Source organism: Ostrinia furnacalis, unplaced genomic scaffold, assembly GCF_004193835.3.
Source record: "Ostrinia furnacalis isolate ACB-3 unplaced genomic scaffold, ASM419383v2 OfSCF4144, whole genome shotgun sequence".
Taxonomy (NCBI): Eukaryota; Metazoa; Arthropoda; class Insecta; order Lepidoptera; family Crambidae; genus Ostrinia; species Ostrinia furnacalis.
This window is the reverse complement of record NW_021134383.1, coordinates 249,504-275,699: the sequence shown is the minus strand read 5'-3', so window position 1 is coordinate 275,699 and position 26,196 is coordinate 249,504. Positions and strand designations below refer to the sequence as shown.

Genomic DNA, 26,196 nt, shown 5'->3' with positions numbered 1-26,196 from the left:
TTGGTAACGGAAAGAGCTAATAGTTTTTGAGCAAAGTCAAGCCATGTGAGATCGTTTACCGATGAATAGACGACCTGATAGTGTTGGATACAGATTATTATGGAAATTATTAATAGAAATGTAAGGTTAATAAAAATAACTTATAATAACGTTAATAAAATTCAGTTCAGATGTATCTAATGTTGCATTGCTACTATCCACGAGTGCGAGTAAGTATTTGAAAAATAATTCTGATAAATATAAATCGTTAGTTATCCTATTATTTAATTGTTTATGAATCCAGACATTCTGTAGGTACTATTGTTGTGATTTTTGATAGATCGAAGATGCGGGCAGGAAAAAATTACTGGTCAAGGGATTGTGTGAGTCCAAAAGACAACAACATAAATAAATAAATATTTGGTTCAACTACTTCTACTTAAAATAAAAGACATAGCGTGGGTAGGCCTCCTACTAGGTGGACCAACGATCTGGTTAAAGGTCGCGGGAAAAGCCTGGATGCGGGCAGCGCAGGACCGTTTATTGTGGAAAGCCTTGGAGGAGGCTTTTGTCCAGCAGTGGACGTCATTTGGCTGAAACGAAGGAACTTAAAATAATCTAGCCACTGTATGTACGCGGATATACCTTCGTGTCTTAAGTTGGAGACGCCACTTCATTATTTCGTAAATAAGTACTACTTCCAAAGAAACTTTACCTTGACGGATATTTTATCGTTCCTAGAACTTCAAATTATTTCTTCTTACATATATAAATCGTAAAACGGGACTATTCCCGTCTCTCGTTCCCACTCTTGTGTAGCCGGAATCTTCAGCTTGACCGCCAATAAAAACCTAACCAGTGAAGGTCAAGTTGGCCCCAGGCGAAAGTTAAACAGTCATTGGACTGCAATTAAATTAATCAGAAGGACATAAGAGGAGTTCGAAGTTAAGTTTTGACTTCCCTCCAGTGATAGGAGGACAGGTGACAAAATCGCACAAGTTTTGTAACCAAATACTCGAATATAAACAGCGTTTTCCGCAATCGATTGCGTGAAAACAAAACACGCCTTAAATATATGGATTTTCCCTAATTTCCCGAGCAGCCAGGCGTTATTTACGGCCGTCCAATCGCCTCAAAGAGGCTGGAGGACACCCTGTACACCCGCTAAGCTTCGCATTTCTTCGTCGCTTCTTAAAGTGTTTTACATACAACCCTTGTAGCTGTGTGCGTCAGCATTTACTCACGCATAAGTGTGAGTGTACGCATTTTTGCCCCCCTCCCCCCAAGAAAAATACCTTACCCCGCTCCTTTCCACCCCTTTGACATGCCGCTGCGCCCCGGGTAAAGAAGATATGAGACTTTTTCAAAAAGCTTAATTTAAATTAGACTCTTGGGACGTCTCAATGAGAATATTCCTTAATTTAAATACTATCTCGAGGGCCGCTGACAACTCGGGAAGCCGGCAAAAATGAACCTTTTTAATTGGTATTGAATTTCGATTGAGGAATTTGTTTTTTTAAGACTTTGTCGTTTGTAATGGGCTTAAGATAAAGGGTGCCTTTCAGAGCCGGTGTAGAGTTACTTTGAAACGTATTGCTTGCTTGTTTTGGGTATTTATTGTCGACGTTTCACTAAAGTGGGCTGTTGATGTTGTTTTTATAGTAAAGATGAAGACATTGGATTAATTGGTACTGGAATTTGACCATCCATGGGTTTATTTAAACTTTATTTAGACATACGAATTTCGATCGCAAACTTTGCCATTACGGTTCAAGAACTTATAGATTTTACAATTTTATGTTATTTTTGTATTATTAATTTAAAAAATCAAATTTGTAACTGCTGATGATGAAAACTTCGAATTGGAAAAAAGTATTTGCAAATCTGGTTTAGCAAATCCCACTTAACAAAGATTAATATCAAATAGAGTATTCAAAGATTAATCAGTAGGTAAATAACACTGTTCAACAGATTTTATGTGCGTTTTCACCAATTTATTAACCCTTCAAACGTTGAAAGGTGATCTTCAAAATGTTGTTTAAACTTTATAACCAAGAGAATACATAATATCAATGTATGCAGACTGCAATTCCTATGGCAATTGTATTTAGGAACACAAGTCACACGTCGTTTTATAACGCAGTGAGAACATAGTTCCCACAATATTTTTCACGTCATTCCGATTTATTATCTCAACGTAAAAAAAAATCTGGACTTGATACTTTCCGTGTACCAACAATTTTTTTTTCCTTTATTTATTTAGGGACTTTTACATAGATGTAACCAACAAGTATGAATTCTATAAAAAATTGACAGTTAGGTAGGAAGGAAATGTTATTGCTTATGATGGCAGCTATCTAGTCTTACGAGGTTCCTGGTGTTTTGCATATAACCCTGTATTTATACAGGGTTCTCTATAAGAGAGGCTTCTTCATTTAATTTTATTCGATTAAATTCGTCTTTCTTAATGTGGCAACACCCCTCAAGCAATCAATACTCATCTGAACAATTCAAAGAGAAAATAACCCTTTGCAAAGAAACAAAGGAAAATTTGGTAGCAAAACAAGATGACCATTTTGAACCTAATTGCTATGGAAATAAGAGCGAATGCAAAGTGTTTATCTCTGTACATGCACCGGGTGAAAAGTACCGCGCGAGCAAAAATCCGCCCAAAAGATTCACACGCGAGCCGGACTAGGTTTGCGCCGCGGTGTTGCTCGGAACTGGTTTTAAATACGAGATATTAGCCTATTTAACAGAAATACTAGGAAGATGATACTTAGCGTTTTCTATTATTTACGAGCGTTTAAAAATTCGAGGGGAAAAATTATTTAAAATAATTTACAAGTAGGTACTTCAAGAACTTTGAAATTCCAGGAAAAACAACCATTCACAGTATGCTGGGAAAATATTCTAACCACTGAGATACAAAGTTATCATATTATAACTAAATATTTTAATCCTAACAAACAAAAAAAATAATTACTTAAGTAGGTACCTAACTAGGGAGATATTAAAATTCATATAATTTTAATTAATACGATTCCCAAACCAACCGCCTGTAAAATCTTAAAGCACTTTGAGCTATAATCCAATTCCACATTCCGAAACGAAAATCCTATTCAAATACGATTTTTCTCTAAAACATCTTCAACGAACAGACGTACACCTCTCCGTGGGTGTTGTGAACGCTGTGTGTACAGGTGGGGGTGTTTTGCACCCCTTTAACCCTTTAGGGGTCCGAGCGTTTCTTCTCCTTCTTTACATTTATTTCTTATGGCCTGTTTCTTCTTCTTAAATTATAAAGCTCCGTGTCACATGAACGGTCTTGATGCTTGGTGATTATTTTTGGTTTCATGGAAATATTTTCACATTACCTACTTGTTGGAAAATGGTGAATGATGTTTATCGATTTGACTAATAGCAAATCATTGTATGTAACTTTTAAGTAACTTCCGATATTTTTCAAAAATATTTACAGAAAATAAGTGACTAAATTTTAATGTTTTTCTACATTTGATGAGATATTACAGATAATTTGAAGATTCTAAAAGCCATCTTTCATTCTAATACAATATACAAACATATGAAAACATTTTACCTGTGTTCAAAACTTAAAATAGTTATTTTTGTAAATTTTAAAAATGTACAGAAGAATATACGTTATCCATAATCCACAATTTTACCTCTAAACTACCTTAAAACTTTCAATCAAACAAATATTATGAATAAATAGTAGTTAAAATTATAAAAGCACCAAACACAAAGCAAAGTATCAAGATCCACCGGGCGCTCTACACCGGCACCCGAAATGATGTTACAAAGGTTCGGAACGGGGCTAACACAAGTTTTCTATATTACTGTGCGTACCCCCCGGCCCCCAGCCAAAGGGTTACGACCACCTTTGAAGATGCGCGGGGCTTTTTCTATAATATCCCCGCGCTGAGCGATTTAAATTTCGTTAAGTCTCCAATTTCTGGGGGCAAAAAATAATTGGTACAGCCGATTTTCGAGTGTTCCCAGAATTGCTGCTTGTTTTTTTTCTCCCGTAAACTCTTTGGCACTGAGTTACGCTCTTTTGGTTGTTTCCCCAAATCCGTTTTTACTTTTTTCAAGGTTGGCCGATTATAGCGCTGAAATATTAATGTTTTTACTTTCAGCGAAGTTTCGGTCTCTTTTTGTGGTTGTTGGGATTTGTTATGTTGATGTGGAAGTGGTTTGTTTTGCGATGAATAGACCACAAAGGGATCCGCCTGATATAGATTGGCAGTTTATGCTTTGTAGGTTTTGTTGGGCGGTATCGACAAACAAACTTTGACCTCTTTTTATACCTAACATGAATTCCCACGACGACTCTACATAGACTTTCTTTAGCACAAGCTTCTTTTTACTACTCTTAATGAGGTGAGATAAGGATAGAAAGAAAAAGAGAAATATTTTTTTATTTGATCCTATTCAATTGATTTTGATTGGCTCCCAAAGTAGGCTTTACAGATATGCGATTCAGCGCGCTCTAGACAAAGTCTAAGTTCGAAATCACTTCGCTCCAGCGATTTGGTACATAGTTTCTTCGCAAGCCCGGACCTCACGATAGGGTAGGTACCTAGTTGTCGTACAAGTCTATAAAAATGTGTGAGAATTAATGTTAAATCATTTGATTTTAATTAGGTACTTAGCCAATGATTTTACATTAAATTATTTTAATTATAATAAAGATATTTCGGTACCCACGTGACCAAAGACAAGACGTTTTTGTAGACCTAAGGGTGCGCACACGCGAGCGCCACGTGATTACGCAGGCCTGCCATAGACAACGGCGAAGGAGACTGTAGAGGTTCGTTCGTTCGTTCGTTTCAGCCGAAAGACGTCCACTGCTGGACAAAGGCCTCCCCCAAGGATTTCCACAAAGACCGGTCCTGCGCCGCTTGTGCTTGTGCTTGTGCTTGTACTGTAGAGGTAGCTAGGTAAAATAGCATGGAAAACGACTTTGTTTTAGGCTTTAAATGTTACATTGAATTCCTTTGACTCTTTGGGGCCGGGCGTAGGGAAAATGAAGCCATACAAGATCAGTGGGTGGCGGGCATTCATTTCATTTTAAATCCCAGATATTTAAAAATGAACCTCGATTGCCTATGAGGTCTAATTTCACCGGAAGCCGCATCATCTACGATAATAAATCACCATTAATTTATACAGAAAAAAAGTCTTTACTTAAGATTTATTTGTTTTCTTTGTACACTTATTTTTTATTGTGACAAGCGGCTGATCTTTTTCGTTCTTTTGTATACGGCCAATGTTTTCATAGGTTTTCCATAGCAGCAATAGAGTCCAGACTACATTTTTGTTGGAAAATAGAGTTTATTACAACCATGTGATGCTGCCGTATCTTCTTTGTGTATTTTCTCATTTTTATTTTTATGTGGCTGTTGTTTTTCCTTCTTTTGTATCCTGCCAGTTTTTAATGTATTTTTCAACATACACGATTATTAAACTGTGTTAAGGGCGCACTCCACCCTAGCGAGCGCTCCTTAACTTGTCGAGGACACGCGTGGTCTATCTCACATCTCCTCTCCTACCACGAGACAGCTGCTTACTTGTCGCTAATCGGTCGCTATAATTACTGTTATATTTTAGTAAAAATGTATTTATTTTGCAAATAATTACAATAGGTAGTGTTTATTTGCAATTAGGTCTTAAATTCAACAAATAAAATAAATAAGTCTCATTAAAATAAAATTCCTAATAACCAAAAAGAAATGTAACAAACTAACCCGTAACAAAGGGTTTTTACTTATTTTTTATAATGCAATGAATTAGGTTAAGGGAACCACGATTTTGCCACTCTCGTGTGAAGTTTTGGAAAAGTTCCAGGATTAAAAAAGACATTTTAAAATTGTAAGCTAAATTATTTATTTTGTGGGTACCTAAAACTAGAGAGAGCACAGTGCGTAAAAAATATAATTTTTAGGGTGGGTTGCACCATCTTACTTTAACTGTGACAAACGTCAGAAATCTGTCAAACTCCATACAAAATACACCGGTTATCGTAATAGTTACCGTTAAAGTTAGGTGGTGCAACTCAGCCTTAGTGAGTTACTTAGTATCCTTAATAAAATTAGAGATTAATCATCAAAAACGTTCACAAATAGAATAAAAGAATTAATGAAAGTAGCGACACAATGAAATTATAATAATACTGTAGAGAAAACCGTGGTACCGGCCATGTTTGCAAAGATTCTAGTTTTGTTACTGATGTGTCAGTTTAATTAATTGCTTTACAGAATCTGTCACTTGAATGTACTTAGCAAGTTTTGTTCTATTGTATAAACTATGTAAATATTATTTGCTCTTGACGTTGAAATAAATCTAAAGGTTTGGTTGCCGTAATACAAGAGAAAATGTTGAATAAGTGTAAGTAGAAATAGGTACCTAAGTACTAATAAGATATACTTCGAGTACAATCTAACTAGTACTTTCTTAAATTGAAAACAGTTACTTGAAATAAAATAATTTCTGATTCTAAGTAATAATATCATCACTTTAATATACGAAAGAAAAGATACAACACTTAAAATTGAAATAAACTACTTTAGATGATAAATTGCGCCTTGATCGAGGTTTGTATTTTTTTTTTTACTTTAAAATATGACATCCCTTTTTAGATTAGATTCGCATTATTTCACTATTATTTCTTAAAAAAAAAAACAAACAGAAGCATTTAAAACTTCCTCGTTTTTCGAAATCGGTTAACAAAATCCAAAATGACGTTGTATGTTCTGTAATACAAATGAGATCGCGTCCCGTGTACATTAACAACGTTGCAAACAGAAGTAACAACAGATTATTATGCCTATCACCTCGTCGTGCACAGATTATGCAAATCGCAGGCACCAATCATCAGTCACTCTCCCAATTACTGCCTTATCAGCGCACACGCATTTAGCCACCCTGCACACTAATCCACTTACCTTACGACTATAGTAATAAAGTTGAAAATCGTGTTACAATCGTCAGTATTACGGTTGACGTTATCGCGTCAAGTTACGAACGATTTGTTTGGAAGTCAAAAGAATCGGCGTAACGTTTTTGTTCTTTTGCCAAAGATTTTTAAAGTACCCTGCCTACTAATGGTATGCAACTCAGAACAGATCAGCGGTAGAGTCAGCTCTAAATAGTAAAGTAAACAAAAGACGAAGTTTTGCTAAATTTCTTTCGTTAAAAAAAAATTAGACGTCTTGTTAACAATATTNCCATAACCTAATTAATGGTAAAATAGACTGCAGTGAGCTTCTTTCGCGAATCAAGTTACAGGTGCCTACTCGTGCCAATGTCAGGAGAAATTATCTTAGACTTCACATTGATGCATGTACCACTAATTATGGACGCAATTCCTTCTTTAACAGAGTTTTCAAAACTTTTAACAGCAATTATTCTGAAAATGTTGACCTTTTTCATATTGTGAGACCAAACTACTTCAAAAATCAAAGTAATAAGGAATTCTTTGGCGACACTACTTAGCACTCTCCCGGTAAAAAGTTGAAGTATCTGTTTACTGCTTAATATTCTGCTATTTTGGTATGGCTTTAGTAGGAATTTTCTGTATTGTTTTAACTTTTTTCATATATTGTAGTTATACTGCATGCTGAATGGTTTTGTTTTGGATTGTATCTTGATATGCTATTTGTGAAAACTATGTAAGGCATTTTTGATCTTAACCGCCTCATCTATTAATATATTAGCATATATGCATTATGCTGTTTGTTTTCCATAAAATAAATAAATAAATAAATAAATAAATAAATAAATAAATAAATAAACTAGGTAAGAAATGATGTTAGTTACGATAAAAACGAAAAAAAAATTGCAAGAAAATAAAAAAAAACGTCTTGTTATGTAGTTTAGTTAGATAAAATGCTATTGGATATTTTTTATAGTAAGTAGTAAATTTACATTCAACCACACACGATTCTAAGAATAGACGGATTTCTTTAGAGAAGTTACTTAGTTTAAATATCTTAAAGCTATTAATTACATAACAGCATCCTTCCGCCGCGCGTCGACAGTTCAAACACTAAAGTTAGTTTTGACCCTAATCACAGGCACTTCCGCCCCGCAGGAGACGTCAATAGCGCGGACTCCACAGATTCCGCGCTGTTTGAATGAGCTTGGGACTACTCAGTGCTCACGCACGCTCACACAATGTTGAACCAGTGTGTAGTGTGTACGTAAATGACATGGCAGGCGTGTCTGCACGTGTGTTCTTCACAAAAGATTCGTCATCGCGATAGCTGTAGGTCGCCATTCTAGCCGGTTTTATAATAGACTTCAACTTTGAACGTGTCTTTATCTTAAATGTGAATCCAGTTTTTTGTTGATAGGTAGCACAACCTATGTATGTTATTGTCCTCTAATATACATATTATAATGTTATTCAATATTATAATTTTTGGCTTACTTACAAATTAGACTAAACAGTCTAGCAAACAAAATTATAGTTCTAAAAAGTAATTTACATGATATACGAGTAGCTGTTATTTTGAATAATAAATACCACAAGAAAAAATTTCTTAAATTACTAATTTATAATCGGATGTTACACTTTCAATGATATCAGGTGTAGGTCAAATCTAGCAGTAGAAGTCTTTGATTGTTACTATAAAAGTTATGTAATCAATGACCTAGACCGCCCGCGCTTGCAGCAAGCTGTTGTCACAGCTGAATAACAAGTGACGATGAGATGTTATGCAAATAGTCAGCAGCAGCACTTAGTGCAAAACGCTTCCAATGACTGGTCCCGTGACGACGAGATTGCGACCTCAACGCACATGCACTGTGCTGCCCGCTCTTTGCTGCAACGTTTACGCCCAATCAGAGCCAACGCAAAATAGAAATCAGCGATTGGATAACATGAAAACAAAATATGATTGCCCAATCATTATTATAACTTCCTAGAGCGACAGGGATATGCAAATTGCAAACTAAGCATTAGGTAACCGCCACTGATGCACCTTGAATCGCGCGCGCGCCTCAACAGTAGCGCCAATAAAGTCGGACAGATTTAATGCAACACTCACGCAACACGAAGCCATAAACAGGTTCTGCTGTGCGCCTGCGGGCGCAGCGCAGCCCGAGATCGTTGATCCCTATGATACGCCTTATTTACAACTCGGACACATGACGTAATTAGGTAGGTAGTTCAGATTTTAATTTCTCGCGCCGCAGTCGGTACGACTGGTCTGACAACATTTGGGAAGTTGCGTTAGGGTATGGCGCTACTATTCCATATCATATCTGGCGACCGCGGCCGTTCGTACGGAGACACGTTACAGATACCTACTCGATATCCGCATTGACATTCAAGGTTCGTTCCGCGCGAGCGCGCCGACCTCACCGTTACATTATGTTATACAACGAGTAATTATGTCCACGCGCTTATTAATATTCAGAGATTGCGCGCGCGCCGCCTGCGTCCCGTTCGGTGCCGTTCCGTGCGAGTAAAAGTGCTCGCTCTATAGCGGAAACGAGAAAGTGATTCGAAGGTCGAGCGTGGACCTCAAAGCTCCGAGTCGGGCGAGGGCCGCGACTGCAGCGCTGCAGAGCGCGTCGGCACAATCGCGCTCACCTGTCTTGTCGTGGGCTTGTCGTCACACATCAACGGGCTCAATGCAAACTCATCCTGAATACATTTATAGCTGCAATAAAGTGTGTAACAATTTAAATTTCTAGGACTACTATGAATGAATAGAACTAGAATTGAACTCTATTCTGCTTCTACGAATCATTCGAAACCAAATAACGGAGGCTCCCCGAGGCCTGAATGCCTGAAATATCCCAAACTGCAGAAATCAAAAAATTAAATATTATAGAAATAGCAGCTGATCTGAATATTTGGTGGATTTATATTGTTATCAGCAGTTTTGGCGAACCGCAAACTAGGACAAATAACAAAAACATAAATATCCTACCTAACTAGATCTGCATTCTGACATCCGCTGCGAAAGAAATATACCAGATCACTATTTTTTGGCTCGCCAATAGACGGCCAAGGAACAGCGCCGTGTTTAGCGAATCGGGGCGTCTGCTTGCCCTATTTGTACGAAATGTAAACACCGGGGCTCTCCTATGCTATGCGAGTCTTGACGTCTTGACACAAAATAGCAAGTTTCAATTAGATTTAGGCGTATCCCGCGTATCCCACAATGTGTATGAGTTTGAAATCGCATTGAAACTCCGAAATAGTATTTCATACTTATGTCGCACTGATTATCGTCAATAACCACATAATCGCAAAAATATTGAAAGAACACTGCAAACCTCATTCAAACATAATAAATAACATAAATAAGATCTCGCATCTTACTAGAAAATAAATTGCGTCCACGTAACCAAAGGGTTAATATATGTATTTTTAAAACGAAGGGAATCCCGACTCGAATGTCAGCTCTTGATTACATACTACAATCACCCCTGAAGTGGCAATGCTTCTTGATTCCTATCAAGTTATCATATCTATTACAGATATCGACAATGTGGATTTTTAGCAAACTTTACTCTTGAGAATAATAATAATAATAATAATAATAATTTTTTATTTCGGAAAAAAAATATTTTCCATAGTGGGTTAGTAGTTACAGATGTACTTATNACCGTCCTTGCCATGCAGATGCGTCAGTGAGAACTAATTGCGCGACTTTTGTCACCCCCTGATGCTTGGCACCCGGGGCGGACCGCCCCCACCGCCCCCCCCTTACGCCGCTACTGTCCCTATCGCCGCCAGGAGGCTGTTGGAGCTGTCTCGGACGCGGCTCCACGCGGAGGCAACCCGCTTGCGCATGACGACTGGGAAACTGTCTATGCGAGCCTCAGTGAACATAGCTGACGCGCTACAGTACCGAGGCAGCCCCATCAGCATCCTGAACCCATTATTATATTATTTAATGTTTGTTGAAGTCCAAGGATGGTTTTTACAGCGAGAAAAGTTTGAATAATTTCCGGGTTGTGGGTAACTTAATAATTATTGATATATCGTCCTACCTACTGTGTGTCAAATAATAAATCAGTTGTTTGCCAAACACCGGTGTTTTAATACGCTACATGGTGGCAGCGGTGGTTTTATGTGTTGAAATTACAATACCTATACATTATATTTGCAAATAAAGTACGTGGTGATTGTAGTAACGTGAAGGTGCGTGAAGTAATACGTTCGATATGGAGCACGCAAGACCACCACCGGAGTTAAGTTTGGAGGGCAGCTCCGTCAGCAGGGCTGACGCCTGGAAACATTGGAAGACGCAATTTCAATTGTTTCTTAAAGCATCTGGGGTGCATAAAGAGAAAGCGGACGTTCAAGCTAGCCTATTGATTAATTTAATTGGGCCGGACGGTTTCGACGTTTATCAAACATTTACGTTCGAGCAAGAAAGTGAGAAAGATGACGTAATCGTGCTGATAAAAAAATTTGATTGCTATTTTGGCGTGAAACCGAATATCACACTGTCAAGATATAACTTCTTCACTAGAAACCAAGAGGTCGGAGAATCTATTAATCAATATGTGACAGCTTTAAAGTTACTGGCGAAAACANGTTTTAATATGTGTAGCCAATATTTGCATTTTTAGTTTTTGTTCGTTATCCTGACACCATTTTATTTTTGACTTAAATAGTTTTCTACTTTCTTTCATGTTATCATAATAATATCCAATTTTAGGTTTGCCATGTAATACCCACATCTGAAAACACCTCCGAGCGTCACTGTGAAATGATTTTACGTACTTATTCCAACCTACAACATTTTTATTTCTCAGTTTCTTTTGCTCATAGGTCGCTATTGCTGCCCCTCTCAAAGTACATACAATATTATCATACATTTTATCAATTATTAACTTATGATCTAAACTAGAGCAATGACGATTAGCACAAGACCTGAACTCTTCAGGAAAATCTATAGTTCTAAGCTTTTCAGAACAAAGTTCAAAATATTTATTTATTTGACTTTGATTTCTCTCACCCCACACAGCTTTATCAGATTTAAAATCACTTTCTTGTTTTTTACAATAACTCAGTTTTCCCATATCAATCGTTATCTCAAGTGGAAAATGGTCAGACCAGAAAATATCATAAAGTACTTTAATATTTACATCAGAGTTAGTGGCTGACTTAGTAGTAATGCAGTGATCCAGCCAGCGATGAGAGCTATTTATATCACTTACATAGGTAAACGTATCACAATTTCGTAAGTAGTCATAATCCACTATATCCCATAATTGATCACAGCAAAAATTATACATTTCATTAAAAAACAACTCACTAGGATGCGCATTAAAATCTCCTAATATAAACACGGAATCTATGTTATTACACTCTATTAAAGCGTTTATTTCACTGAGACAACTTGTGAATTCGATTAAATTGTCCCATGTGTCGCAGGGCATGTAGACGCTGATGAACAACGTAGTTCTGTCATTCACAACAGTTTTAATCGCAGCTAAGCGCACAGAATTACACTGCACAATGGACACCGAAGTAAACAAAGATTTACGCCACATAATTGCCACACCACCATACGGCCTACCTCTTAGCAGCCCGTCACCGGTGTTAACCGCAGACTTACTGTAACAGTCGAATTCTGGATGGATTCCCGCTATGTAGGCTATATCATGCGGTAATAGCCATGTCTCCTGCAACGCTATGATATCCGCCGATTGACATAACGCTCTTATGCCCTCGGCTGATCTTGTTACTGATTTACAGTTAAATGATATAGCTTTCAAGTATTTATTATACATTATTTTGGTGATGCAACACGTTTACTGTGGTTTTTTCCTGTTGTATGGCTCCTGAAGTTAATGTATTTGCGAAATGATATTCCCTCAGGCCACAGACTGCTATCAAGAAAAATATCTATTTTATTTCTCGGCACATAAACCTTAAAGGCATTATATTCCCTTTCATACTTCATTTTAATCTCTTCTAAAGATACTTTTACTTGTGTTCTCTTAAAAATGTAACTTATTATATCATCCACTGATGTTTGCTTGTTAACGTTATTAATAAATAACGGTATCTTAATGTCGGCAGCTTTAAAATTATCCGTAGACTCTGTACTTGCCTTTCCTTTCATCCCTATAAACCTATTTCTCAGCTTTCGCTTTTGCACAAGAGTCCATTCCTCGCCTGGCTTCGATATCTTCCATTCACCGTCATTAACAATATCAACAAAAGATCGTTTGTTTACATCAGTAGATGCCAAGTCAGTCGGGTTCCTAGCGGGCTCGTTAGCGCACGTCCGCGTCACCGCGTTCGAAACCGCAGTGCGGAGGCCGCTACCTGCCATAGGTGCGCCGGCGCTGCAAGCGGGCGGCGCGTGACGCGTAGTAGGGGTGTCCGAAACCGCAGTATTGGCCTCCACGCGCCCACTCCGCTCGCGAAGTGAAGTGAGTGAGCTTTGTTGTTGAGGTACCCGACTTATCTTGTTGTTCATACCGCCCAAATCTAATTCGACGCGATTCTCAGGGGATAATGAAATGTGTGGTAGGCCTATGGGGCCACTATCATAGCGTGAATCCGTTAAATAGGCACCCCGTTTTGTGTTGATGTTAGTGTATTCAAAGTTATTGACAATAGATGCATTTCTCATGTCTGAAATCTCTTGTTTCAATTTATTATGTTGCTTTATGTCAACATAATTCTCTTTAATTTTCAACACATCGTTTTCCAAAATTAGCAGCTTCTTTAATAAGTTCGTCACGTCAAAAAAAAAAAAAAAAAAAAAAAAAAAAAAAAAAATATTAAATAAAAAAAAAAAAAAAAAAAATAAAAAAAAAAAAATAAAAAAAAAAAAAAAAAAAAAAAAAAAAAAAAAAAAAAACTGGCTTGACTAACTGGCTTCAAAATAATAATTTAAAAATCAATTTATCAAAAACAAATTTAATTAACTTCAATAATTTTAAATTCAATAAAATTGACATTACATTTAACGGACAATTTCTCAAGAATGCGGAATGCGTGACATTTTTAGGTTTAATTATTGACAAAAAATTTAATTGGAAGAGCAAACAGAAAAGGTGTGCAATAAATTAAATAGCTTTGCATACGCTCTGTATAAGTTATCAATCGTGGCATGTAAGAGCACGGCGCTAACTACGTACTTTGCATACGTGGAATCGGTGCTAAGATATGGCTTACTTTTGTGGGGAAACGGTACGGATAGCAGGAAAGTTTTTATTGCCCAAAAAGCTTGCATACGTGCAATATGCCATATAGCCCCAGACGTTTCTTGCAAACCGTATTTCAGACTTTTGAATATACTTCCTCTACCATGCCTCTATATCTTCGAGGTAGGAAAGTTCGTAAACTTACACCAAGAAATGTTCTTAAAGGCAAAAGATCAAACAAACCGGCAACTTCGAAACCCAGATAGACTAGTACTAGACACGATACCAAAAACAACGCGTTATAAAAAAAATTGTTATGCCATGTGTATCACGATCTATAACCAGATACCTAAACACATTAAACTGCTCCCAAAATCCCGGTTTGGAAAAGTTCTACGTTAAGTTAAACGTATTTTTTATAAGTGGCTTATAAAAAATACGTTTTATTCAGTGGATGAATTCTTAAAGTACAAAGGATAACTTGAATGTTGTATGGATAATACAGTTTGAGTCACGTTAAAGTGTACATATGAAAATAGATGAAACTAGACCTATTTTTATCGACAAAAAAGAGGTCAAAAAATTGTTGAGATTTTTTTTTAATTTTTTATAGAATTTTTTTTCTTCCAATTACTTATTGTAAAGAAAACGTAATAACTTTTAAACTAAGCGGTATATCCTGATAAAATAAAAACAGTAATAATTCTAAATAACAGGCAATACTAAAACAATACATAAAATACACAAAAAATGCCAACAAATAATAAAAAATGATTCTTTTTGATAAAAATCTGCTTAAAAATTCGTATTTTTTTGGTTATTTGATAAATTTCTCCAAAAAATGCCCCTATAACAGATAGTTTTTATTACTTTTTAATATTCTCTATCGTATTACTTTTGTAAAACTAAAAATCGCATGTCTCTATCCCTATCACAACATTTGCTATGATCGTTTGAACAAAGGCCTGCCACCACATTTTTCTCCGCTACAGGTAGAGAAAATTTTAATTTTAACTCAAATGCTTATTTTACTTCGAAATCTTTTGTTTTTATTTAAAATCTAACTTGTCTTTATCAAAATTACAAATCTAGAGTCACTTTCAGTTTCGTTGTTAACGAAGCGTTGAATGGCGCGCCCGGAGAGGCTTAGTTCAAACGGTCATTGCAAACGTTGTGATAGGGATAGAGACATGCGATGTTTGGTTTTACAAAAGTAATACGATAGAAAATAATAAAAAGTAATAAAAACTACTTGTTATAGGGGCATTTTTTGGAGAAATTTATCAAATAACCAAAAAAATGCGAATTTTTAAGCAGATTTTTTTCAAAAAGTATCATTTTTTATTATTTGTTGGCATTTTCTAGGTATTTCATGTATTTTTTTAGTATCGCCTGTTATTTAGCATTATTACTGTTTTTATTTTATCAGGATATACCGCTTAGTTTAAAAGTTATTACGTTTTCTTTACAATAAGTAATTGGAAGAAAAAAAATTCTATAAAAAATTAAAAAAAAATCTCAAAAATTTTTTGACCTCTTTTTTATCGATAAAAATAGGTCTAGTTTCATATATTTTCATATTTACACTTTAACGTGACTCACACTGTATAGTTGATTCATGGATTTATTGACTAATCATAATTGACATTAAATTTAATTTTCTCACTCTGTAACCATTCTGTATATTTGCATGTTATAGTCTATGACTAAATAGGTCTTAAGTAACATTATATCTAATCAAATAAGAACTACTCTGTAACCACCTATTTAAGGCAAATAAATGATTATTATTATTATTATCCCTTTCGGACCCGCGATTAAACTAGAAAGAAATTAGTAATTTTGAACATAAATTTTAGGTAATTTGGGACCGCAGATTACGAATCTGCTATAATTTTCCAGATTTTCCGCCGCCATCTTGGAAAATTCATATACCAACAATTGTATCAAACTGGGCCCTTCACTTCCTACGTACAATTGTGAGGGTCAAAATTGTAAGGGTTTTGGAAATTTTATCAATAGCATGTATTCCGAAAAACGTATTTATAACCAGTAAGGAATAAACAGGTTTAAATTTTATACCAGCATTTGCCATTTAATGTTGATTTGTGGGCAAAACCATCTGTTCCAAGAGCTCAAAAGTAAATATAGCGCTTGAAATATTCCTATGGAGTTTTAATATCTCCTGAATCATGAACAGCGNCAGTGATCAGTGATAATGATGAGGGTAATTTTGGAATGATGAGCTTCTTCATGCCTGGGTGCGGGCAGCGCAGGACCGGTCGTTATGAAATCCTTGGGGGAGGGTTTTGTCCAGCAGTGGACATCATTTGGCTGAAACGAATGAACGAACGAGCTTCTTCATGTACAGCAACGTCAAAAGTTGTTAAGTTCTCAACAAGGTACGACAGTGTGTTGTCTTTTTGGCCAGTTTGGGTGTCACGAACTATTTGACGCTGACTGTATGTACCAAACATTCTAGTATAGATCGCCTGTGGCTGCCGGAGTTGCGACGGTGCGGCGGGGCTAGGGTTGCCAGGCGTCCGGCTTTAGCCGGACATGTTTGGCTTTTTAGGGACTTGTCCGGCCAAATATTGCCTTGTCCGACCTGTCCGGCTTTTGTTAGCCTTTTTATTTGGTTGCCGTGCCAGGCGAAAGTCGAGCCACAGAATCATATGAAGCGCACGCATCAGGATGTTGGTTAGCAACCGATGATGATAGTACTCACTCATGCCCGGCCAAATGAAGCACAAAGTCCGGCTTTTGTGATTTTGGACCTGGCAACCCTAGGCGGGGCTTACCATGCGGTCGCGCTCGTCCTCGATGGTGCGGATGAGGTGCGCGAAGTGGTGCAGCGAGCGGCTGATGACGCGCTCGTCCTCCGTCATGGACGCGCCGATGCACGCGAACTCGAACTGCTCCATGCTGGCCGCCAGCGCCAGCTGCGCCGCGCCCAGACCTGCGCGCCATTTCAAATTACACATACACTGGGAAACCTCGTTACATTTATTTAACATTCTATAAAAATAAATAATTTATGTGTCTGATTATTTTTGAAAATACCAAATGAAATAAGCATAAGGAGGTAAGACTATGTTTATGCAAACGAAGTCGCGGACAACAGAAGAAATAAAGTGTTTTAGATAGCGCATTTTACAGCCGTATTTTTCCGCGAAAGACTTTCGTGACAGACTGAAATGCACGCGGGCGAAGCCGCGCCAGAACCTTCTAATGTAATAAATAGTATTTTTATAGTCATTGCCAAGTCAATTTACATACTTATTCACATTATAACCATTCAATCATATTCTATCAAACATGGAATAATAAATAAACCACACCAATATTTAGTCTGTTATAAGCATCATCAGGCTTAATGTTAAATACTTCAATCTTAAGCTGACTGATATACCTAACAAAGGATAAATAAACATTATCATAATTATTAACCAATTTGGCACATTGCTTGTTTATAATTTATTATTACTATTTGAGGTGTGCATTGCAAAATTCAGATTATAATATTTTTTTTTAAATACTTCAGCAGACATTGATGAAGTGTTAACCAAGTTAACAAACATTGCAGGATTGTTATTATGATGTGTCAATGCAGCATGATTATCAAATGTTTACTAGAGAAGTCCACCACACCTCATGTTTCACCATCAGGAATGGAAACCAGATTAAGTGTGTTGTGTCACCCAAGAAGGCACTGATTACAACCACACAGATAACAACATTAGCACAACTCAGCAAAGCTTATCTTATTATATCACAAAAGATAAGAACATAACTTTCCACTTGTACAGTTTTAAATACTTATAGACCGAAACGTAATAAACTTATTAAATAAAATTCCTGTTGCAAAATTCATGTAAATTATTATTTTAAAAAACCATCCTACATCTTCATTTTATAACCAATATTAAAAATAAATAAACATACATTTGTTTAGTTCCTTAAGTAGTTTGCCTAAATCATCAATAAATGACATCATTACTGAGGAACATTTAAAACTTAATTGTATTCAAGCCTGTATGTGTGTGTTGTGTAGGTGTGCACTGATAAGGCAAGGCCTCTAATGAGCGGCCACTTGTTATTGTCTTAGCTATAGCTCTGTGCTGGCCCGTTATGGCCGTCTGAGCAGCCTGTCATGACTCATTGCTACTATGTATCAGTAAAATCTATACAAATATAAAAGTGTCAAAATGGGAACATACACCATATCCAATCAGCCAGGTTATTTGCCTGTCTACTTAAATAGAGTAGAGTACAGTAAGTAGACTCAAGTGCCCAAGAAGTTCAAGCTTCTATTATTAAATTACATAAGTGTTTTTGTTGACATTAACTACAAGTGTGCATGTATTAATTAAGACAGCCATTGACACACATTCTGTAGCCAGTGGAGCAACCAGGTAATAACTGACACTGATGTAATGAAATTAGAAACTTAATTGCGAAGAATAGACAGACATGCCATGTACGACTTGCAAGAAAATTATTCTTGACCCAAAAACGTTTTATATCCGAAAATTAAAGATTTACCTACTTCTTTAATAATACTTATTTGGTAACCCATCAAACAACATAACCAAAACATTGTCTTACCTATGACCAAAAGTTGTCATCAAGATTAAATAATGTTTTTATAAATAATTATTACTCTCGATATGGTAACAATGAATGGTGAGAGGAATATAAAGATAAATAAATAGGACTCAATGCCGAACTACAATAAAGAACTTGGCCTTGGTATTTGCTTGTGTACAGATAATTTCACAAAGACTTGAAATAATAGCTGTTTTGCATTTCATAGCACGGTAGAAACGGTGAACACCGATTTGGGTGACAACTTACGTTTTGCAGCCTGGACGACATCCTTGACTTCCTTGATGAGGCGCTTGATCTGCTGGCTGGTGCGCTCGAGCTCCTTCTCGTGGCGCTGCAGGTTCTCGCGGAACTGCGGGCTGTCCGCCAGGCACTCGGTGAACTCGAGCGGCTGCAGACCCACGCCCATCCTCACGGCTGCCCACTCGCGCCGCCTCTATCACGGTCACAACACCATGCACTTTCACCGACGGCCCTCCGATGAGGGCATTGCAACTCCCTTTGCTTTCTTGCACTCCTTGGACGGAATTTATAATAATTGAGGGAGCGACACTCACAAAACTCACTACACCGCTACAAAAAGGATAAAAAACGTAATATTTTCGTTTCAGTCAGACTGATATGCAATCGTTGCGTAGCTGTCAGATAATGCACTAATGTTGCCATAAATTATTTAAAATTTCCTTCTACAGAACCGATTGACCAAAATAAATATCCACCAAAATCACTGCCCTTATCTTTTTATGGCACGCATCACTTGATAAGTACCTCCATGGATCCGTACGTGGGCCCCATGGCCTCCAGTAGGTTAAAGACGACCTTGTCTTAAAAAAACTTCACAATATAGAATTAGTACAAAATAAAAACATTTTAAATAGTTATCAGACTGCTAAAACATTTTTCTTTTTTTTTTTAATATTTGAGAAAACATTATTAAACTATCAAAACAATTATTGAGCTTCAAATAAATCGATGAAATTGTAGAGCTCCACAGAAAAACTACTAAAATAAATAAATTAGAGCCAGTCTTATGGCAACATTGAAGCTGTATCGATTCGTTCCGTTTCACGCAGGTACCAGCTACTTCAGAAAAAAATACATTTTGCATTTGTAAATTATTGTCTAAAATACTTAATCTCGTCATCCCTAACTACAACTAAACACTTTTAGTTATAGTAATTCATTTCCATGTATGCGTGTTTGTCTTGTTGGTTGTCCTAATATCAAATAAATAAACAACGAGTCGAATGGGTCTATCACAGAAAACGCGCGCCTCCTTTTCAAAATATCGAGATACCTACTATATTTTCCCTCGTGTCTCAAATTATCTACTAATTGAGCCAAATTAAGCCCATCTAAATTGGATCAGGTTTAAGCGTGAACAGGTAATAGACAGAGTTACCTACTCACCGTTTATGTTATTCTAACAGACAGAGGGTCGTCCTGAAATTGAGGGAGACTACACTTTTTAAGAAATAAAAATTGTTGTATTTTTATTTTAGTTTATTTTATTACCATTACAATACAAAATAGATATTGGTGTAAATAATAGGTAAAACCGTATATACAAATTACTTGAGAAGTAAATAATTGCAACTTTGAGCCACATCGGCCGGCGACGACACGGCGACCTGTAAAGAGCGTCCCGTCCGCGACCACACCCGAAACTTACCGTTCGCAAGCGGGCTTAGCCAACGGGGCTCGATCAGAGTGGAGCTAAGCAGCGTAGAAAGCTCTCAACAGTTTAGTACTTTAGGGTCTACTACGATCAGAAAGACGTGTAAAGAAAGTCGGTCGTGACGTTTGAGTGTCGCTCGTGGCAGCGCGCGGGCGCTAGGCGGCGTTGGACGACGCAGCGCCGGCGGCGTCCGAGTCGTCGCTGTCGTCTTCGGAGCCGCTCTCCCCCGACTCGTCCGAGTCGTCCTCCTCCGAATCCGAGTACGAGTATGAGTATCCGCCCTCCGCCGCGTCGTAGTCTCCTGTTGTGTGGGGCAACAATCAAAACGATAAGTCTTGGAAGATCACACCGATACCGCCACGGGAATTGAAATAATGTCAGTGATTAGCAATTCTTTCAAGCGTTTTGGCGACGAACTGCGAAAAGCTGTTAATGATAGACATGGCAGGGAACAGTACCTGAGTAGGAGCCCGCGTCGCCGTCCTCGTCGGGCTGCACCACGCCCTGGCGCCCGTAGCGGTGCGTGCGCGCTGCAACAACACATCGGTGATTTAATCAATACACGTGAAACCGAAATAGAAACGCGCAAGATATACGTGCATATTCCAGGAAGAGTCGGGTCTGTTTTGTTTCAGAATATTATTTATACGAACACAAAATGACTGAACCTAAAAGTCGATATCTTTTTGGAGACGACAGCAACAGAACTCTAATTACAGGCACGTATTGGCAGAGCCGCGTACCGGTTCAACGTTCACTCACATAGCAGATGAGATAACATTGCAAAACGCTACACAAGCAGAGCTTAGTGCAGTAACCGCTGGAAAAACTGTCTGTGTCAACCTTTTGTTGGCAATTTCTTAACGTCCTATGTCCCCTAGATGGGGCAGAGGGCGTCACACAGTCCTCCATCGCGTTCGGTCTTGCGATTCGCGTTTTATCTCGCTCCAAGTCTTGCCGATTTTCTTCCCTTTTTTTCTTTGTTGGCAATAAATGAGCTTTTACTTTACGTAGGGTCTGCACTCACTGGACACGCTGAGGTCGGCGGTGACGTGGGTGGGGTGGCCGCAGCGGGGGCAGGGCGGCGCGGCGGGCGGGGGGGCTAGTGTGCACTCACTGGACACGCTGAGGTCGGCGGTGACGTGGGTGGGGTGGCCGCAGCGGGGGCAGGGCGGCGCGGCGCGGCGGTCGGGCGCGGGCCGCGCCAGCTTGCGTCGCACGTGCTCCTCGCAGAAGCACGTCTTGCAGCGCAGGCACGAGTACTGTCCCAGCCGGTTGCACGATTGACCTGAAAACAAGAACACATTCACATAACATTACAACATGTAATGAGACTCACTATAGACCCTCATTGTTATTCAAACTTCCCGCGTACAAACCCTGGCACGTGAGTAAAAATGATACACTATGGTTTTTTAAAAAGTTGATTTGACAGATTGTTTTTGTTTAATGGCGTCTGTACGGAAAACTAAAGGAATATTTTAATTGTGAAGCAAATAGCTTTAAATGTTGTTTCTCTTTTCAGGTAGGTAATTACCTATTTAATTCTATGTAAAATATGTGATTGTTAAAGCAGTTTATTAAAAATAAATATTCTCTTTTCAGAGCAACACATTTGGCTTTTTGTATTATAAAACAACATTTACTCAGCTATTAATCAAGAATGGAGAAACTAAAATTTGAATTTGTTATGAAATCGGGCGAGGACCCGAAGACTAATACGATCTGCATAACTTCTATCACGGATGCCGACCAACGTACATTTGGAATTCCGGAATCATTACAACCTATAAGATTTCACGAAGAAATAATTAGAACAAAAAGTTTCCAAAAGGTAAAAACGACATTAAAAAGACGTCATGATAAAAGGCAGGTGTGGATAACCCTGTCACCAGAATTAAAAAGGGCTTATGTCGATGAGGATGGAAACTTCGAAATAAACAAAAAACAAATCCAGGACCAAACTTAAATTCGGGCTTTTGTCTCATCTTGGTCCAGCTACTTACCCTTTTGAGATAATGTCAATAGACACCATAGGTGGACTTGGTGGCTCACGTTCTACTAAAACATATTTACACCTTCTGGTTGATCATTACACCAGATATGCCTTTATTTTGACATCTAAAACTCAAAACTCGAATGATTTCATAAAACTGGTAAGAAAGGTGTCACAGGACAATAAAATTGGTATGGTTCTATCAGATCAATATCCAGGCATAAACTCTAGGGAATTTAAAAGTTTTCTGGAAAAAGAAAAGATTCCCATTATTTTCACAGCTGTAAATGCACCTTTTTCTAACGGTTTAAATGAAAGATTAAATCAAACTTTAATAAATAAAATAAGATGTAGGATGAATGAAAATAAAAATAAACTGGCTTGGACGACTGTTGCTCATGAATGTGTTCAGAAATATAATGAAACAGAGCACAGTGTGACAGGTTTCTCGCCAAAATATTTATTAGAGGGTAAGACCGTTGGTGTATTACCGGATGGATTAAGACAGGATATATCATGTGGAGACTTAATGAGAGATAGAAAAATTGCATTGGAAAAAAGCATAAAATCACATAATTATAATAAACAAAAATTTGATAAAAATAGGAAAAAAATTGAACTAAAAGTAGGAGACCTAGTATATGTGGAAAATGGAAACCGGTTGAACAGGAAAAAATTAGACGAATTAAAAATAGGTCCTTACAGTATTGTAGAAAAGATTTCAAACTCGATTTATAGAATAAACACAGGACATAAAAAAATTGAATCAAATCTTTACCATCTTACAAAGCTTATTCCAGTATCGGTGGAACCCTAGTCTTGGAGGGGGGGAGATGTAATGAGACTCACTATAGACCCTCATTGTTATTCAAACTTCCCGCGTACAAACCCTGGCACGTGAGTAAAAATGATACACTATGGTTTTTTAAAAAGTTGATTTGACAGATTGTTTTTGTTTAATGGCGTCTGTACGGAAAACTAAAGGAATATTTTAATTGTGAAGCAAATAGCTTTAAATGTTGTTTCTCTTTTCAGGTAGGTAATTACCTATTTAATTCTATGTAAAATATGTGATTGTTAAAGCAGTTTATTAAAAATAAATATTCTCTTTTCAGAGCAACACATTTGGCTTTTTGTATTATAAACATAAGACAAAGCATATCATGAACTGCGCCCTCTAAAATAGAGTTGCCACGAATAGTGATTTGGCCGAATACCGAATACCGAATATTCGGCAACGCTGTCGGCCGAAGCACCGAATATTCGGCGGCCGAATATTCGGCACAAAGTACATGCTAGTCGAGCGCGTAAATAATAATACGACAGGTTGCGGGCGGTGTGAGGCTATTTGACTGTTTCATTCAATTGCGAGTAAATCACGTCACGGCACGCATTGTCAGATTAATATAAATTACAAATTTAATAAAACGTTACGGTTTTGCTGAAAAGTTTGTTCTTTAGTTCTTTTTCAATTGTTTGTTCATTAAAAGCTGATCCTCACAAGTGGTGGTCAGCTAATGAAAAACAATACCCAAACCTCTCGAAATTTGCTAAAGTTTATCTTTCTTCTCCCGGGAGTAGCGTGTATAGTGAGAGGTTGTTTTCTGAAGCTGGTATCATTTATGATGAAAAGCGTAATCGTTTCTTGAAAATAATGAATTGCTACCGTCAAATGCTGAAAAGCTTGTTTTTATCCATCACAACTTACCGCTGGTTAATTTTACTTATTATAGTATCGTAATTTGATAATAAAGACAAATCTTGATTAATATGATGTGTCTTTTTTTTCAATGATTTGGTATTCGGTATTCGGCCGAATAGTACCTATTATTCGGCCGAATACCGAATACCAAACAAAGTGGCCGAATAGGCCGAATACCGAATAGTAGCCGAATATTCGTGGCATGTCTACTCTAAAACATCCGCGGAGTTCCGTCATCGCTCGAGTGGGGGTGTCGAGAGCATCCCTCGCCAGTCTTAGCCACCTGGCGCTACAATTTGAGAAGTATGTAATAGTAACTCACACTTGTAAGTCTCGGACTCCAGCACCTGGCAGGAGGCCTGGTGCTCGAACTGGTCGTCCTCGCACAGGAAGCCCTGGCAGAAGCAGCAGCGGAACACGCGCCCGCCGTGCTCCCACACTCCTGCGCACAGAAAATGACAGATGATTAAAATGTAAATAAGATTAATATAAAGGATTGCTTCTTGATCTTTATACTGTGAACAAGTGTTCTATCAACATCGGCACGCGCCACGCACCTCTCTCGCACTCGAGGCAGACGGCGTCCATGAGCGGGCAGGTGCAGGCGTGCGAGGTGAGGCACTTGCGGCCGTGGCACACCCAGGCCTCGCAGTAGTCGCAGATGGCGCCCACCATGCCCAGCCCGGTGGTGTAGACGCCGGCGTGGCGCACCACGCAGTCGCCCGCCTTCAGCATGCACTTCACCTTGCCGCACGCCGCGCACGCCGGCAGCCGTTGCACCGCGCCGCAGAAGTAGCAGAACGCGCGGCTCTTCTGCTTCCTGGAACACAACGACCTTCGTGCTGCAACCTCACAAGCTAATGAGGGCTATCGTTTTTATACTTAACAGTTGGCACCCCTGGCGATTGACAGGACCTTACTCTACAGTGGCGCCATCTTGATGAGTGCAAATGCGATAGTCCTCCTACCACTTTAGCGCTCACCAGTTGGTGCCACTGTCTTCGCTACTAGCAAGTGACAGGACCTTACTCTACAGTGGCGCTAACTGGTGAGCGCTAAAACGATAGCCCTCATTGATAAAGGACGGTTGCTAGTTACGTTTTTCACTAAAAAACTCATAAAACTCATTTATGCAAGTAGGCTTTTAAAAATCACTTTTACACATCCCAGTATTAACCCTGCCTGTCCAGTGAGTACAATAAATGGGCCAGTGCTGAGAAAAAGCAAAAAGAAACTCAGTCACTACTTTAAAGTCAAACTGTTCTAACAAAATATTAACATATTATGCTCATACCGAAGTCGTGAGTATTAATCGATCGACAGCACTTTCTATGAACAATCATAATCAATTGTATCAATTAGGGATTAGATCAACTTGTTTGGGCATCCGGTAATCATAATAATTTATTTGAAATTAACATACCTAGTATATAAAAATGTTAAGCACAGACAGTGAGAACGATACATGTTTTAAAATCGGTATAGCTCATATTACATTCAAGCATCGTTATTTACCTACACTAACATTGAAATAAAAAAAGAAAGAAGATTACAGGTGCCAAAGACTAGAGAAACCCACACAATTGAAAAAAAATAATTATTTTGATTAACTGTCCACAATAACTACAAACAAAAATTCTATATTCTGCCACAATGCACATAGCCTGTGTACAACACTTCATGGATGTTCATTTATGTAGGAAAAAGGACAAAATAAAAGTAACTCAAATAACCTCTGGAAGGTTATATTAATCTTATCAATTATTTCATTAAAAGCCCTACTTTTGTTATGAATACAAGTGAAGCAGAGAATAACCGTGAGTCGCGTGGTATTTAGCGACGCTTACTTCTGGCACTTGTCGCACTCCATGGGCAGGTTGCAGGGGTGCTGCGCCAGGTCCACCACCCCGCGCGCGTTGCGGATCTCCTTCTGCCGCAGCTTCTGCTTCTCCGCCTTCTTGCGCTGCCCAGTCTTCTTCTTAGGCATTGTTGTTTCGTAATTAACTAAAAGAATTCAACTAAAATTGCCACATTCACAACCACAAGACGACATCAAGCTATGAAATGTCAAAGATGTCA

At 38.0% G+C, this 26,196-nt stretch overlaps 3 protein-coding genes across 3 annotated transcripts; all 3 read right to left on the bottom strand.

Annotated features, from left to right (window-relative positions):
- Positions 1–10,726: 10,726 nt before the first annotated feature.
- LOC114358896 (uncharacterized) lies at positions 10,727–13,688 on the bottom strand. The gene is made up of 2 exons (XM_028313058.1): positions 11,552–13,688; positions 10,727–10,892 (listed from the first exon to the last, which is right to left on the bottom strand). The coding sequence occupies exons 1-2, from the start codon at positions 12,763–12,765 to the stop codon at positions 10,727–10,729; spliced, it is 1,380 nt and encodes a 459-aa protein (XP_028168859.1). The 5' UTR covers positions 12,766–13,688.
- A 3,216-nt stretch (positions 13,689–16,904) lies between these two features.
- LOC114358910 (rho GTPase-activating protein 26) lies at positions 16,905–19,412 on the bottom strand. The gene is made up of 2 exons (XM_028313075.1): positions 18,991–19,412; positions 16,905–17,092 (listed from the first exon to the last, which is right to left on the bottom strand). The coding sequence occupies exons 1-2, from the start codon at positions 19,148–19,150 to the stop codon at positions 16,920–16,922; spliced, it is 333 nt and encodes a 110-aa protein (XP_028168876.1). The 5' UTR covers positions 19,151–19,412; the 3' UTR covers positions 16,905–16,919.
- Positions 19,413–20,230: 818 nt separating this feature from the next.
- On the bottom strand, positions 20,231–26,196 carry Noa36 (zinc finger protein 330 homolog Noa36). The gene is made up of 6 exons (XM_028313064.1): positions 25,965–26,196; positions 24,675–24,937; positions 24,440–24,559; positions 21,537–21,707; positions 20,878–20,949; positions 20,231–20,720 (listed from the first exon to the last, which is right to left on the bottom strand). Exons 1-6 carry the CDS (start codon positions 26,102–26,104, stop codon positions 20,575–20,577), a joined length of 912 nt encoding a protein of 303 aa, XP_028168865.1. The 5' UTR covers positions 26,105–26,196; the 3' UTR covers positions 20,231–20,574.